The 17,038-nt window shown below is 45.0% G+C and overlaps 1 protein-coding gene across 22 annotated transcripts; it reads right to left on the reverse strand.

Moving 5' to 3' along the window:
• Window positions 1-55: 55 nt before the first annotated feature.
• LOC104585142 (putative disease resistance protein At3g14460) lies at window positions 56-16,262 on the reverse strand. Of its 22 annotated transcripts, none has more exons than XM_024462656.1 (14): window positions 12,964-16,262; window positions 6,921-7,573; window positions 6,630-6,818; window positions 6,452-6,522; window positions 6,263-6,386; window positions 5,919-6,067; window positions 4,328-5,819; window positions 2,553-4,224; window positions 2,286-2,446; window positions 2,137-2,198; window positions 1,946-2,034; window positions 1,763-1,837; window positions 956-1,673; window positions 56-862 (listed from the first exon to the last, which is right to left on the reverse strand). In XM_024462656.1, the coding sequence occupies exons 1-2, from the start codon at window positions 16,157-16,159 to the stop codon at window positions 6,933-6,935; spliced, it is 3,837 nt and encodes a 1,278-aa protein (XP_024318424.1). In that variant the 5' UTR covers window positions 16,160-16,262; the 3' UTR covers window positions 56-862; window positions 956-1,673; window positions 1,763-1,837; window positions 1,946-2,034; window positions 2,137-2,198; window positions 2,286-2,446; window positions 2,553-4,224; window positions 4,328-5,819; window positions 5,919-6,067; window positions 6,263-6,386; window positions 6,452-6,522; window positions 6,630-6,818; window positions 6,921-6,932. The 22 variants fall into 22 exon arrangements, with proteins under 22 accessions (XP_024318424.1, XP_024318421.1, XP_024318432.1 ...); XM_024462653.1 differs by having other exon boundaries at window positions 2,553-4,231; XM_024462664.1 differs by having other exon boundaries at window positions 956-1,136; window positions 1,566-1,673; window positions 1,942-2,024; window positions 2,553-5,819.
• Window positions 16,263-17,038: the final 776 nt, after the last annotated feature.

The following is a 17,038-nucleotide window of genomic DNA, read 5'->3' on the forward strand; positions in this document are numbered from 1 at the left end:
CTGCCAACTCTTTACAACTTAACAAAAAAAAATTACCCCCCAAAAAATTACTAAGTTAGTACAAAATCTGAGACACTTATTATGGATAGGAGGGAGTACATCTGAAAAGGGCATCAGAAGGGGAAGGCTGATACGGCCATGAAAACACAGTCATTGTATGTGGCAAAGTAAAGAAGGGGAAGGCTGTAGACATTGCTGCAACATGACACACTCCATCCTGGAGCTCATCCCCTGAGAAAGAGAGAGCTCTCGTTGTATGTGTGCAAGGCAAGAATGAACAGTCTAAGTGTCACGCCAAGAAAGAAAGAATAAAGCTCTCGTCGTATGTGTGCAAGGCAAGAATGAACAGTCTAAGTGTTACACCGAGAAAGAACGAAATAAAGCTCTTATATGTATCTGAAGATGCAATATTGCAGGTGGTTCAATGCAACAGGGATGTTATTGGCCTCGTCTCAAGCAGCAGTAGCCAGTAGGTGTTTCCTTGTTCTTCTCGAATTCTTGCTGGAACTGAAACCGTTACTTATAGAACTCCAGGCTCCAGCTCTTTGGGTGTACAAATGGTTCTACTGATCGACATATAAACACAGTAAACAGGGGGTCAACGCAGCCATCATCGTCATCTCTTGAGCATCGCCTTGCTCCTGGAAATTGAATCGGAATAACCTCAGCACACGCCCCATACGTTGTTGCGCCGACGAGCCTCCAGTTGGTGGTTGTTTCTCCATCTGTAAACCAGAGGCCATGGTCGATGGCATCTAATCTTGGATCATAACGTCCTCCTCGGTGTTTGGGTTTGGGTTTGTCAAGAGGGGCGGGAAAACCTGAACGCCAAATGCAAAATTTACAGTTGGCTGTAATGGTTCTGCAGAATCCAAATAAAGAATGTAATGTCAGAAGATGAATTTCTAAATTCACGCATGCATATAAACTTTGAGTGGGACATAAGTGAACCTACTAGGTAAGAACTGAAGCTCTGAAGGATGCCAGTGAATATCATCACGTATGCAATCTCCACAATCTAACTTATCCTCGACAGATCTCCATCCACGAGTTTCTCAGGAAGCTAGGCAATGCGTGTACAACTGAATCGGTCAGTTCTCCAAGGAAGCAATGAAGACACCTCTGTGATATGAGACCTGAAATATTTACACAGCGTTAAGGTTAGGATCACTACCACAATCCAAATTACAACAAAATATACCGGTTTCTCGTATGATATCTCAAAAGATCTGATTCCTTCAGTGCTCAAAACGTTTAAACTGTAACAACAACTCAAACACAGAAGCAATGCTCAGGTGCTACTTACGTGAGTGTCCACATGAGTTGTTCAATCATAGGGACTGAAGAAAATTGGAACTAACACTCTCGAATCAAGGCACTGATTTCATATGAAGAGAATGGCAGTATTGTGAACGAATAGTATAGCATCATTGCCTCATAGTGATGAAACACTCTTGTCGACTGCTAAGGCCTTCGCTTCCGGTTTTTTTTGTAAGTGTCGGATGTCAGTTTCTAAAGGTAGACAGTGCCAGCCAAAACTGGTGCCAAAAATGGCAGATACCTACCAAAAGACTTGTGGTCAACGTGTAGCAGAAAGTTAATTATCCATAATTGCAGCCTTCCAATGGAACACATCCTGTACCCTTATTAACTTGTAAGCAAGCAGTTCAGTCCTACAAGAACAATTCTGTATGAAATCTCATTTTTGTGTAAAATGCAAATATAAGAATTTCTGTTACGATATTCTCTAAAAGATGCACACCTTCAGCTAAGATAGCTTCTCCACGAGACCACGACTATTAGGTGCTTATTGAATGTGGCAGTTACAATTAACTTCCTGGAAAAGTATTCAAGTAATTTAGGAGTTGTCTTCAGAATTAGGTAGGTCGATCCATTTGACATACACTGAAAGCATGGTAAAGAATGACATCAAGGACATACTTACGATTGTTTGTTGCCAACTGGCACTGCTTACCAGCAGCCAGAGTTGTCTTCAGAATTAGTGTAAGCTTTAGATTGTTATCCTAAAAGAAGCTTCCCGGTGAATGATGTTAAGTTTATGAGAAGGGCAGTAATAAGTGGCAGAAGAGTAATGAGACACATAAAACAGAACTATATAGACAGCAGTTTAACTACCTGAATATCCTGTTGCCAATTTGTGAAATATCCTTGGTCTTCTCCTTCCTAGTCCGAAAATTCTACGTACAGGAGGAATCATAATGAGTACAAGCTATTTTACCTGAAGAGAAAAAACAAGGTACATCATTGGAGGCGACAAGTGTTACCGTGGATTTCTCCTCATAAATCTGGGTATATTCCATCTAATTTCCTAGGTTGCTTACTTGCACGTTGCATCCATATGCACATGCATAACCATGTCTACACACCACATGCAGATAGCAATTCGAACCCGTGAGAGAGTATGTAGCTGCACATGTCGGCAAGCCTGGTTGAATTCACAAGTCAGTACTATATATGAAGTAAGGAAAAAGAAGAAGGACAATGGTAATTAAATTCGGAATAACTCGCTCGAAAGAGGATTCGTGTGTTACCTTAGGCTAGGGCGCTAGGCGTACACCTGCAAATCTGGCTTTGTTCCTTGTAATTCCTTGGCTTGCTCCTGTAGCTCGGGACTGCAACTATATACGAATAGCTCTCGCAGAGAAGTGGGGAGGCCCTCCTCTGGCAGCGATCGGATCTGAGGACAGCCCCGGAGATAGAGTTTCGTGAGAGAAGCGGGGAGGCCCCCCTTGGGCAGCGACCGGATCTCAGGAGAAGTACTGACATATAGTTCCGTGAGAGAAGAAAGGCTGTGTAACCCTTGCGGAAGGGACGGCAGACCCCAGCAGTGCCAAAAAGCTAGGGTTTGGAGGGAGGTGAGGAGCTGAAGCGCATTCTCTTCCTCTTCCGTGAAGCTTTCCACCCGCTGATCACAACTGAAGTGTAATTTGTGGAGGGTGGTGGCAAAGAGGCTGCAGAGGGGAGCAGCAAGCATCGCTGAGATGCAATCCACGTCGAGTGTTTCCAACTGGAAGCAGCCTGCAGCAGGCAACAACAGTTTGGTCGTGCTTGCCACCACCAATTCTGAGAGAAGAATTCATCAGGCTCCAGACCTTCCAATGGTATTGGGTTGATTGATTTCACCATTTTAGCTATAAATGGGAATCGAGTTGTGACAAGAACCATGCTACCTTTGGCTTCCCCCTTCATGAATGGAGCTAGCAGGTTTTCCCAACTCTGGTCAGTGCATTCCCATATGTCATCGAAGACAATTAAAAACCTTTTTGACTTGAGATTTTGTGCGATGGATATTTGGAGCTGATCTAAACTTGTTGTTTGATTTGCATTGTTGCTTCCTTCTATGCAGCTAAGGATCTGTTGGCTGATCTTAAGCACATCAAAATCAGTTGATACACAGATCCAAACCCTAACAGAGAAGTGCTCGTCTATCCTTTTATCATTATACAAGTGTTGAGTGAAAGTTGTCTTTCCAATACCGCCCGGGCCAACTATAGGCAGAACAGAAAGCTTTTCCCTGCTATTTGCTGCACTGGTGATGATATCTTTTATGGTTTTCTCAAAAAGGTCTTGCCTCCCATACAATGTATCTTGTGTAGTTGTTGATCCGATGAGAGGCCGTTTTAGGCTGCCAATTGCGGTGTTGTTGGCATGAGGTGGATTTATTTTGAGTAACTCAGAGACTCTGTCACATAGGGGAAGTATTTGCTCTAAGACCAGCTTAATCTTCTTGGACATTGCCACTCGGTCGAAAGACAACTTATCAGCTGGTCCAGCATTGCGTGATTTATGGGTAACGACATCAGCAGATGCAGCAGCTTCGTCATAATCTCGCCAATCGCCGCCTCCATCTCCTCCGGCGCCTGCGCCCACAGGGTTTGTGTGGTGGGATTGGGGATTCTTTCTTGCAGGGGATGGGTTTTCTTGGATGCGGAATGGGGATCTGTGTGTCGATGATTGACGATAGTTCCACAGCATCAGCAGTGGAGCACTGAAAGGAAGTCAAGTCGTCTCCTCGTCCTGTATCGCACCGCGGAATCCAACACGTCCTCGTGAGTGGGCCGGGCCCGCGCCTGTACTCTGATGTGATGCCCATGGTGGTACGGCCCATGTGATGTGCCCCTTCTTTCTTTTGCTTTGCTTTGCTTTACTTTGTTGTGGGCCTCTTTTAAGCCTGATGCATGATTGTATTGCATGTACTCCCTCCTAAATTCTTGACTCAAATTTGTTTAAATATGAATGTATCTATTTTTGAAAAACGTTTAGATATATAGATACCTGTAATATTTGGACAACGCGGAGGGAGTACCTGCGAGCCGCGACGCAGATCGAAAGGTGAGCAGTGAGCTTTGGTGCTTGGTGGTGGTGCTTTGCTGCAAGATGCTGACTGCTCACCAGCCAACTAAATCTGGATTCACTGAGTAGTGAGTGAGTGACCAGGCTGGGGCGCCCATGTGCTGTGAAGAGATTCAGAGTTACTGTTCTTCAGGATTGGTAGGTGTAGATCAGAATTTACATTTTACTACCCTTTATGTACCACTGCAGCAGCAATGAATGTGGCTGGGACCAGAAACTGTTTGTGGCTCTGGTTTGATACATGATTAAGTCGAAATTAAGTGCATTGCATTGCATGACAATTAAGTCGAAATTAAGCAGGGCAAAGTTAAAAGGGTGCGTTGATGCACACAAGGTTATAATGTACGAATGGAATGGACAGACAATGTGTGTGTGATGCTGGCTAATTTTATCTGAAGAAGCAAACAAACAATATACTGCAGGAACGACAGGAACGTGACTTGTGTCCGTGTGGAGCTCTGAAGGGGTAGTATTAGGGAGTACATGGCTGAATGGGTTGGGTTGGGTTGGGTTGGGTTGTGAGCAACAAGGGATGATTTGTGTGTGTGTGATGGCGAGGGAGCAGATAAGAGAGAATTATGTGGTGGCTCACCTGGAATTGGAAATTGAATCGACCTAGGCCTTCGGGGAAGACCTCGCTCCAAGGAAGGCGATGGATGTCCGCCGGCCATCGAGGTGAGGATGAAGAAGGGGAGGAGGGCCGCCGTCGCCGGAGAGGGTGACCGACCGACCGCGCGCAAGGGCCCGCGGAAGGGTAGACTCGCCGCCGGCCATCGAGGCGAGGAGGAGGGGGGTCGCCGTCGCTGGAGAGGGTGACCGACCGCGCGCAATGGGCCTGGTGATCTCTTTGTGGCCCATCCCTGTTTTTTTCCTTTCGGCTTTGTCTCTGTTGCTGTGCCCTTTTCTCGTGGCCCAACGAAACGAGAATGGGCTTATCGCACCTTTGGGGTTTAGATCCGGTCAACGCTTTTGCAGTCAAACATCACTTCTCCTGCTGTGTTGAGCCTGTACAGGATACACTGATTTTCATACAGTGCCAAATTAAGACATTGTTGCAACATGACAGACTCAAATGCTGTCCTTGCACGTCCAAAGGCAAGAATGCAGGTAACAACAATGTCACTGCCTCGTCTCGAGCACCAGTACAAGTACACATATTATTTTCTCTCTCGAATTCTTGCTGGAACTGACAAATAAGAACTCCAGCGCTTCGAGTTTACAACATATAGGAATAACTCTACTGGTCAAACACGGTACAACAAACTAACACGAGTTTCCCAAGCCACCACCATTGTCGTCTCTCGTGAGTTAGCTTCAGGTCCGACCCCGATCTGGCCATCCGTGCTGTTGCTTTTGCAGAAACTGAACCAGGAGCGCTCCGCTTGCTGTCTCTGTCGGCAAACCAGTATAGTCCGGTCTGGACATCTTGAACCATAATTTTACACCTGAACGATGATGCCACATGAATGAAATAAATCAGGCGAGCACTTCTTTAGAAGGGAATTTTTTTTCATCTTAAATTCTGAATGGAATGAGCGACTGACCTTTGAGATCGTCGATGCACGACTGCACACCTCCTTCGAGACATCAAGACAGAGGCTTCTTTTAAACCAACATTCTTTGGATGGAACAACCGAGTGCTGATTGCTGAATGGAATGCCAGCTTCTTGATCCACTGTTCTCTGTAATTGTCCTGCAGAATCGGAGTCACTAATGTAAGGTCAGAAAACCAATTACATTGTTGCATTAAACACTGTCCTAATAAACCAATAAGGCCGATTATAAGAACAATACTGTATGAGGTCTCATGTTTTTCTCTAAAATACAAATATTAACTCAAGATTTGCAATTACATAAAGCAGAACAATATAAGCAGCAGCTTAACTACCAGAATATCCTGTTGCCAACTTGTAAAACAAAGCTTCTGAACTAACAGTAGCTAGGATATAGCTCTATGTTCTCTTGAAGGGACTCCATCCAATCTCTAGAACAACTGGATTGCATACTTCATCCTGCAGATTATCACTTGATGAGATTCCATTTAAGAATAGATGAAAACAAGAAAATCGACATTCACCTCCATAACTGTAAATAAGAGCCTCAGTCTTGTTCCCAACTGTAAATAAGAACCTTCGTCTTGTTCCTAATCTGAAAACTCCAACATACAGTAGCAACCAGATTGCATATGTCAGCTTGCAAAAAAATTACATAAAGAGAAAAAAATAAAGTAAATCCTTGGAGGCTACAAGTGTTACCTTGTATTTCTACTCGTAAATCTAGGTATATTCTGTCTGATTTCTGTGCACAACCATGGATGCCACATGACTTGTTGCATCTAGAAAGAGTAGGTAGGCTGAAATGACTCACAACATATGTACACATTGCACACAGCTAGCAATTTGAAGGCGCGACGTAGTACATAGCCATACGTGCCAGCTGCAAGCCTGTTCACAAGTCAGTGCTATATATGAATTAATAAAAAGAGAGGAAGAAGGAAAACGGTAACAGAATGTAACGAGCTAGTGGGGTGAGGACTCGCGTGTTACCTTGGGCTAGGTCTAACAATACACGTGCAAATCTGGCTTTGTTCCTTGTAATTCCTTGGCTTGCTCGTGTAGGTCGGGACTGCAATTGAATACGGATAGCTCTCGCAGAGAAGTGGGGAGGTACTCCTTTGGCAGCGATCGGATTTCAGGAAAGTCAAAGAGTCGCAGTTTCCGGAGAGAATTGGGGAGGCCCCCCTTGGGCAGCGACCGGATCTCAGGACAACCAACAACATTTAGTTCCGTGAGAGAAGAAAAGCTGTGTAACCCTTGCGGGAGGGACGGCAGACCCGGGCACGTCCACAAATAAAGGGTTTGGAGGGAGGTGAGGAGCTGAAGCGCATCCTCTTCCTCTTCCGTGAAGCTTTCCACCCGCTGATCACAACTGAAGTATAACTCGCGGAGGGTGGTGGAGAAGAGGCTGCAGACGGGAGCAGCAAGCATCGCTGAGATGCAATCCACGAAGAGTGATTCCAATTGGAAGCAGCCTGCAGCAGGCAACAACAGTTTGGTACTGCTTGCCACCACCAATTCTGAGAGAAGATCCGCGGCTACAGAGCGAGGACCATTTTCTCCTGTGTTGTAGACCGCCAATTCCTTGAGGTTGACAGCTGCGATGAGAGGATTGAACCCATCCGCTGTTAAATTCTCGCAATCTATTAGTAATAGACTGGTGAGAGACGTGAGGGCATTCTGTAACAACAAATTCAGATAGGTTGGGATAGTGTATGTGTTGTATACAAGGGACAAGGCAATCAGAAATAAATGGCAGTGCAAGGAATTTGGGACAATTTTTGCAGACGATGCTTTCAAGATTTGGAAGGAGATGGCAATTAGGTCCCACATCCCACTTCTCAAGATCTGGCATTTCATCAAACTCAACTTTCTTCAAGCGCAAAAAACCAAGGTCAGGTCCTATAATACGCACCCCCGCAATATTTTTCAACCGTATGATCTTGAGATACGGTAGCTGCCCAAAAGGTGGAAGTGTGCCCCAAGTCACACCAGATAAAGCAAGAGACTCCAAATGTTTAAAGGGTGTGTCATGACACAACCAACAAGGAGGACCAACGCCTCCACCATGATCTTCAATGGCAAGTTCTCTGAGATTATCATGTGGTTGGAGACCATCAACAACATCGGTAGCACCTGCAACTGCTTGATCTGTACCCCAAACTAGTGTCAATGTTTTCAGACTCCTTTTCAAAGCCAGATTGGCTTTATTAGCTTCTTCCTTGCTAGCAACCTTTTCAAGATTACGTACACAGAGTTCTCCTCCAAGATCTGTCATTTTCCCCAACTCTTCCATTTCAAATCCAACAGTCTCTTTCTTAACATGGAATTCTTTTAGCTCTTTTAGATGCTCTAACTTACCAACCTCAGGAACATTGGAGTGGAGTTCATTTTTAGCAATGAAATGGCGCAAATTCACAAGTCGGCTAATGTACTCAGGCAAACTAGAACTACCGTGCCAATCTCCTAGGTCCAAGAATATCAAATGATAAAATAATGGGAGTGCACTGGGTAAGCTCATCTCTGATAAGCCATATGGTGAGCTAACTCTTAGGTACCGGAGGTGGAGAAGTTTTGAGAAGTTTTTGGGCAGAGAGTCTGCAGAGCTCATTACTATAAATAGGACACGGAGATCCTTTATTTCCTCAAACGTTTCTTTTAAGATGTCAGTGATACCTTTATTGTATTTTCTAAATATCATCAAAGTCCCCAACTTACCGATATTTATCTTGCTCTTCAGTTTAGCCATTTCTCTCCTAAAATTTTCAGCACATCTGTCTTCCATGGTGATGGACAAGATATTGCAGTTAGATAGTCTAGTTATGATCCTTTTTTATAGCGTAGTGATGTAACTTCTGCACGCTTGTCCACTTCAGTAAATAATGAGTAGATGCAAGTGGCACTTGATTAGTGTGCCACTCGAACTCTAATAGATTGGAAAGGCATCTTAACAAGCTTGACCTCACACGGTGCACTCAAGGAGGATGCTTCGTTTCTAAGATAAACAAATTAAGAGGAATTCACACATGAGGCCCGAGCTGGAGACAAACATGTCCATTGAAGGTGGTTGTGGGATGGATGCGTAACAATAACTAAAACACAAGGACCTGATCATGCATGTTTCTTTAAATAAAAAACACACAAGTAGTAGTAGTACTATATCATACCAGATCGATCAATGTGTGACTTATGCGGCCGGCCAACGTGTAAAGAGATTCAAGAGAAGCGCGAGAGATACATAATGGAGTTGGTGTGTTGTTTTGCTTGTTGAACCATTCGGGATTAGATATAGACGACTCGAAGGGTGAACCAACGACTAGATGCTACAGACACAGGTTCACAGCATGATTACATAGTATTGAGACGACTGCTAGAGACCAATCATGTATGGCAACAACCGCGCGACGAAAAGATATGCAGTTGAACCATTCGGGATTAGAATCTAGACTCGAAGACGATTCATCTCCATCGATCCTCAATGCTAAGAAATGTAAATAAAATAGGTGGGAAGGTAGGGCTCACCTGGATCGACGAAATCGACAAATTGGGGGTGGTCGACCGGAGCCGGACTCGGGGAAGACGGAGGCGCGATCTCCGTGGACCCTCCATGGATTCCGAATTAACGAGGTGGTAACGGCAGGCGGGGAACGACAGACCTCCATCACCAAGGTCTCGCCGTCGCTTTCGAACTGTAGCGCCGACGAGTGTCGTGGCCGGGCGCGCGCGCCTTCTGGAGCATCAGTGCGGATGAGTAAGGTGCTGTCTGTGTACGAAGCGGGTGAGGGGCTGCAGGTGAGTGAGTTAACGAGGTGGGAACGGCAGGCGGGGCTCCATTCCGGCGAGGAGGTCGCCGTCGCCGGGGACGTCGAGTCCCGGCGGCAGCGAGCGAGCACGAATGGGCCTGGAGTAGTTGTGAAGCTACCGGCCCATCCATTCGTTTTCAGCTGTCTCTTTGTTGCGGCGCCACCACCGCCCAGACCGGCCCGGCCCAATTGAACTAGCAAATAAATATTTTCCATCCCTTTCTCAACTGTGAGGTGATGGCCTTCGCTTCTTAACTTGTCCCTCGACACCAATCGGCCATCAACACAAAGGCCATATAGGAGGAGGATGAGGAGCTCGCCGTGGCCACGCGCAATGGGCAGGCCTGGGATCTCTTTTGGCCCATCTCGCTTTTCTTTTCTATTTCTTGCGGCCCAACAAGACCACAATGGCTTACGGGCTTATCGCACTGGGGTTTAGATTTTTTTTTTCTTTTCCCGGTGACCACTAATTTCTGCAAAGTGTCGTTCTGTTGTTGAGCCTACATTCAGTGACAAATTACAAGACAATTGCTGCAACATGATAATAAACTCAATTGTGTGGAGCTCATCCACTCAGAAAAAAGCTCTTATTGTACGCCCAAAAGGCAAGAACGGGCAAGTAAACTGTGATGCCTAATCATACTCCGAAGATGCAAATAATGCAGGTTCGTCAATACAACAACAATGTCATTGGCCACGTCTCAAGCACCACCAGTACGTACATTTTTTTTTCTTCCTCACTCTAAAACTTCTTGCTGGAACTCAACACACGAGTTTCCAAGGCAGCCGTCATCATCATTTCTGGTGTCAACTTCCATCCTTGCTCCCAGAAATTAAGCGAATCAGAAGAACCATATGTTCGCCAGCAGTGGTGCCTCTGTCCGCAAACGAGAGCCCATGAATGATCAGCCAAATCTCAAAATCTTGAACCATAACTTCCTTCTCAGGCCTCAGGACTGGGTCCATCAAGAGGCCGGGAGGAGACCACCTGAACAATGATGCCATATGCTTGAAATGAGTCCGTGTGTTTTGTAGGATTTTCCTAAAACAAAATCGAAAGAGTAAAGCGGAAGGATGACCAACTGGCCTTGGAGATGATGGTAGATGCAGTCCTGCACAGCTCCTTCAAGACAACAACACAGATGCTCCCATTGCCTTTATTGTTTGGATGCAACAAAATTGGAGTTCTGAACGCCAACTGCAGAATTTACAGTTAATTGCCAGTTTATGCAGAAAACCTGGGTAACAATGTAACGTCAGAAAATGAAACATCTAGATTCACTCATGGATATAAATGCTCAGCCATTGCTTTGAGTTGGTCATAAGCAAACCTGCTCGGTAAGAGCTGAAACTCTGAAGGGTGCCAGTGAAACGTCAGCACGCATAATGTCAATTTTTTCATATAAAAAAAGGAAGAAGCAAAAGAATGGCAAACTGACCTCTGAGATATAGTAGATGCAGAACTGCGCGGCTTCTTCAAGACAGATGCTCCCATTGCTGTCGCTGTTTGGATGCAACAAAATAAGAGTTCTGATAACCAACTGCAAATTTTACAGTTGGCTGCAATGGTTCTGCAGAACCTGAGGAACAATGTAACGTCAGAAAATGAACATCCAAATTCACTCATGGATATAAATATTCGGTGATTACTATGAGTTCATCACAAGTTAACCTGCTAAGTAGGAACTGAAACTCTGAAGTATGCCAGCGAAACATCACGATATATGAAATGAAATCTCCAGTCTGCACAACATGCAGTTGACAGTTGGTACGTAGTACCATGGACTGACCAAGACCACAACCAGATAATCAACCTGCTCCAGTATTGTATGAAACATGTTTCAGCATTGAGATATTAAGAGAAGGCAAAGAATACATTGAGAAAGGTGTGCTGCATGCACCATACAATATTGACAATCCAATATTAAAAAAAAAACTGACAATCTATTACCTGCCGATCCAAGTTGACAAAATGTTGTGCCAAGGGAACCTGAAAAGAATGGAGAAAGCACATGCTCTGGTTGTTCCTGAAAAAAGGAATGGCATAAAAAGGAAAAGAAGTAAGGACATTTATTAAGCATAGAGTTTGTAACACCGGAATGATGAGAAGGTACTGACATGTATATGCTACTTCATCAAGCATTAAGGTTCAGAACTGCAAGAGGGAGGGACTTGGTCTTGTTCTTCCTAATCTGAAAAACAAAGTAACGGCAAGAGTTTGTAATGCACAGTAGAAACCGGATTGCATATTTCAGCTTGCCATTACTCGAAGAGAAAACAGAAACCTTGGAGGCGACAAGTGTTACCGTGGATTTGTACTCATTGTTGACGCACGTACATGCATGTGGCATGACTTGTTGCAGCCAGATGCACATACAGACATATGTACGCATTGCACACAGCAAGCAATTTGAACCCGTGACGTAGAACATAGCCGTACGTGCCAGCTGCAAGCCTGTCAGGATTCACAAGTCAGTGCTATATATTAATTAAGAAAAACAGAGGAATAAGGAACACGGTAACAGCAAGTAACAAGCTAGTGGGGGTGAGGACTCGCACGTTACCTTGGGCTAGGTCAAACAATCCACGTATAAATCTGGCTTTGTTCCTTGTAATTCCTTGGCTTGCTCGTGTAGCTCGGGACTGCAACTGCGTGCGAATAACGCTTGCAGAGAAGTGGGTAGACCCTCCTTTGGCAGCGATCGGATCTCAGGACAGCCCGAGAGGCAGAGAGTCCTGATAGAGTTTCGTGAGAGAAGCGGGGAGGCCCCCCTTGGGCAGCGACCGGATCTCAGGACAACCAACGACTTGTAGTTCCGTGAGAGAAGAAAGGCTGTGTAACCCTTCAGGGAGGGACGGCAGACCCGGGCACTTCCAAAAAAATAGGGTTTGGAGGGAGGTGAGGAGCTGAAGCGCATCCTCTTCCTCTTCCGTGAAGCTTTCCACCCGCTGATCACAACTGAAGACTAATTCGTGGAGAGTGGTGGCGAAGAGGCTGCAGACGGGAGCAGCAAGCATCGCTGAGATGCAATCCACGTCGAGTGTTTCCAATTGGAAGCAGCCTGCAGCAGGCAACAACAGTTTGGTCGTGCTTGCCACCACCAATTCTGAGAGAAGATCCGCGGCTACAGAGCGAGGACCCTCTCGTCCTGTGTTGTAGACCGCCAATTTCTTGAGGTTGACAGCTGCGATGAGAGGATTGAACCCATCCGCTGTTAAATTCTCGCAATCTATTAGTGATAGACTGGTGAGAGACGTGGGGAGGTTTGAGAGCAGAGCCATTGATAGAAAGCCTGGGTCTTCTTCAATCAAAAATTGCCTGAGGGAGGTTAGAGTTGGAAGTTCCGCCCATGGAATTGTTGACCCCCCTGAAAATGAGATGCTGTCAAGTTTGCCCATATTTTCGAAGGCTAATGCACTGCCATAGCTCCGCAATACCAAACGATCTCCACTGTAACTCATTGTCCCAAGGCTATCACCTACTTCAACACGTATCAGGACACGTATCAGGGTGGAAGTATAAGGCATGGGGGGCAGGGGCAACTGAGGGCATTCTGTAACAAGAAATTTAGATAGGTTGGGATAGTGTATGTCTTTTGTGCAAGGGACAAGGCAATCAGAAAAAAATGGCAGTGCAAGGAATTTGGGACAATTTTTGCACACGATGCTTTCAAGATTTGGAAACGAATGGCAGTTAGGTCCCACATCCCACTTCTCGAGATCTGGCATCCCATCAAATTCAACTTCCTTCAAGTGAATGAAACCAAGGTCAGGTCCTATAATACGCACCCCGGCAATATTTTTCAACCTTATGATCTTGAGATACGGTAGCTGCCCAAAAGGTGGAAGTGTGCCCCAAGTCACACCAGCTAGAGCAAGAGACTCCAAATGTTTAAAGGGTATGTCATGACACAACCAACAAGGAGGACCAACGCCTCCACCATGATCTTCAATGGCAAGTTCTCTGAGATTATCATGTGGCTGGAGACCATCAACAACATCGGTAGCACCTGCAACTGCTTGATCTGTACCCCAAACTAGTGTCAATGTTTTCAGACTCCTTTTCAAAGCCAGATTGGCTTTATTAGCTTCTTCCTTGCTAGCAACCTTTTCAAGATTACGTAAACAGAGTTCTCCTCCAAGATGTGTCAGTTTCCCCAACTCTTCCATTTCAAATCCAAGAGTCTCTTTCTTAACATGGAATTCTTTTAGCTCTTGTAGTTGCTCTAGCTTACCAACCTCAGGAACATTGGAGTGGAGTTCATTTTTAGCAATGAAATGGCGTAAATTCACAAGGCGACTAATGTGCTCAGGCAAATTAGAACTACTGCGCCAATCTTGTAGGTCCAAGAATATCAAGTGATAAAATATTGGTAGTGCACTGGGTAAGCTCATCTCTGATAAGCCATATGGTGAGCTAACTCTTAGGTACCGGAGGTGGAGAAGTTTTGAGAAGTTTTTGGGCAGAGAGTCTGCAGAGCTCATTTCTACAAGTAGGACACGGAGACCCTCTATTTCCTTAAAAGTTTCTTTCAAAATCTTATCAATATTTTCCCCGTACGCTCTAAAAATCATCAAAGCCCGCAAATTTACAATGTCTATCTTGCTCCTCAATTTCACCATTTCTCTCCTAAAAGTCCCCTCATATCTATCTTCCATAGTAATAGACAAGTGTCGAATAGATTTTGGGATGGCATCAGCTCTAAAACTTACACTACTACTTATATTGAGGCATTCTTGGGATGAAACACTCCGTGACAGTTCATGCAATAAATCATGCATCACATAGTGTTCACCCCAACGATCATTCCCCTTTACGAGAAAACCATTGTCCAGTAGTTCTTCCATGTATTTCTCATCTTTGTCTATGACTCCTATTGCAATCCAAAACTGGGTAATCTCTAAATTCCTAAAACTATAATCTTCGGGGAACAATGCAAAATAAGGAAAACATTTTTTCAAATGGAAAGGAAGGTAATCATAGCTAATCCTTAGAGATGGCATAATATCATCGTCATTTTTTTGGTTTTGCCATTCATTGTTTTCAAGAACTCCCATCCAATGTTCCCGAGAAAGGTCCTTTCTCAACAATCGACCAACTGTTTTGGCTGCTAGAGGTGAACCCTTTAACTTCTTTGCAATATTTCTTGCAACATCATTTAAGGCATGTTGGTAATCCTCTGGTTCTTTTCCCTCAAATACAAATGCTTCAAAGAACGTGAAGAATTCATCAGGCTCCAGACCTTCCAATGGTATTGGGTTGATTGATTTCACCATTTTAGCTATAAATGGGAATCGAGTTGTGACAAGAACCATGCTACCTTTGGCTTCCCCCTTCATGAATGGAGCTAGCAGGTTTTCCCAACTCTGGTCAGTGCATTCCCATATGTCATCGAAGACAATTAAAAACCTTTTTGACTTGAGATTTTGTGCGATGGATATTTGGAGCTGATCTAAACTTGTTTGATTTGCATTGTTGCTTCCTTCTATGCGGCTAAGGATCTGTTGGCTGATCTTAAGCACATCAAAATCAGTTGATATACAGATCCAAACCCTAACAGAGAAGTGCTCGTCTATCCTTTTATCATTATACAGGTGTTGAGTGAAAGTTGTCTTTCCAATGCCCCCCGGACCAACTATAGGCAGCACAGAAAACTTTTCACTGCTATTTGTTGCACTGGTGGTGATGATATCTTTTAAAGTTTGCTCAAAAAGGTCTCTCCTCCCATACAATGTATCTTGTGTTGTGGTTGATCCTATGATAGGACGTTTTCGGCTGACAATTGGAGTGTTGTTGGCATGAGGTGGATTTATTTTGAGCAACTCAGAGACTCTATCACAAAGGGGAAGTATTTGCTCTATGACCAACTTAATTTTTTTGGACATTGCCACTCTGTGGAATGTTAACTTATCAGCTGGTCCAGCATTGCTACGACTAGCACTAGCAGGCTTGGTTGCATTGTGTGGGTTATTGGTATCAACAGCAAGAGAACCATCATCAAGATTATCTTGCGGCATACGCGAACAAGAAAAGCAAGCAATGCAGTTACCGACAGCGTGGCGAAGAGCATGGCGACCGTGGCGAGTATGACCACGGAGGTCATCACCAAGGTCCGGCACGGCGTACTTGGTGCCGTCTAGCTGGTCTTGAAACATGAAGTAGTGGAGCTCGTCCAGCGCGTCCTCGGCCTCGTCAGCCTTGGCGCTGAGCTGCTGCACCAGGCCCTGCAGGCCGGGCCTGTCTTCGGCCATGCCCCGCTGTCGGGCCTGCTGCAGCAGATCTTGCGCATAGAACAGACTCGTTTTGATCTTGTCGGCGTTGAGGCCGAGCTCAGTGCTGGCAACATACGCTTGCACGAGCTCATTGGACAGCAGATTCACCACACCGTCGATGAGCCCGCTTGCCACGCCAATCGCCGCCTCCATCGATCTCCTCCGGCGCCAGCACGGTAAGTTAGTTTGTGGATTGAGTGGTGGGAGTTTTGTGGTACTAAAGGGAGGGCTGTGTAAAGATGTGTACTTCTGCCTGGATGGATGGGTTCTTTTTATAGCATAGCGATGTAACTACTGCACGCTTGTCCGCTTCAGTCGCTTCAGTAACTAATGAGGAGATGCATGTGTTGATCTGCGTCTTGAGTCTTGAGTAACTAAAGGTTTTGTGTCTAGTTCTTTTTCCTTGGCCACGTGCTGGTGTGTGCGCACCAAGGAAAGCTAGATCTAAACTTGAACAACGAGCCAGTAAAAAAAACAGAGCTCTGTCATTTTTTCTTAATGTTCGAATTGACCAAAAACCATATAATGTGACCGTTGGAGGAGACAGTAAACCAAGAGCCTAATCACTTCAGACATTAGGTAGGAGCTCTGTCATTTAATTCAGCCCGCGGGTCGATTATCGCAGTAGGAGCATTCTTTCCATATCGGAAAGGAGCACCGTTCATGTTGTTTGAAAATTAGGAGTGGAGTGTAAGAATACCAGTAGCCCGACAAATCTAAGAATTGAGGAGCCAATTCTTGTGGCTAGACTGGGTTCTATCCCTGATTGTAAATATTGTTCTTCACCAGTTTCTGCTGCTCCGCAACCCTGAGCATTTCGGCTCCATTTCAATTTAAATCAGGTTGGGGCCTCCCCTCCCTACTTCATTCAAAAGAATCGAAAGAATTGAGGATCCCCAACAATAGCTCCACCACGCAAAAAACAGAGCACAACTGCCAAAAGTGATTTGTACTCACTTTTGGAAGTATGAACCCACTTGTGGTAAAAGAACTGAAATGAAGTGGAGAATTGAACCAGACCATGTGACGGTG

Source organism: Brachypodium distachyon, chromosome 1 (genome assembly GCF_000005505.3).
Source record: "Brachypodium distachyon strain Bd21 chromosome 1, Brachypodium_distachyon_v3.0, whole genome shotgun sequence".
Taxonomy (NCBI): Eukaryota; Viridiplantae; Streptophyta; class Magnoliopsida; order Poales; family Poaceae; genus Brachypodium; species Brachypodium distachyon.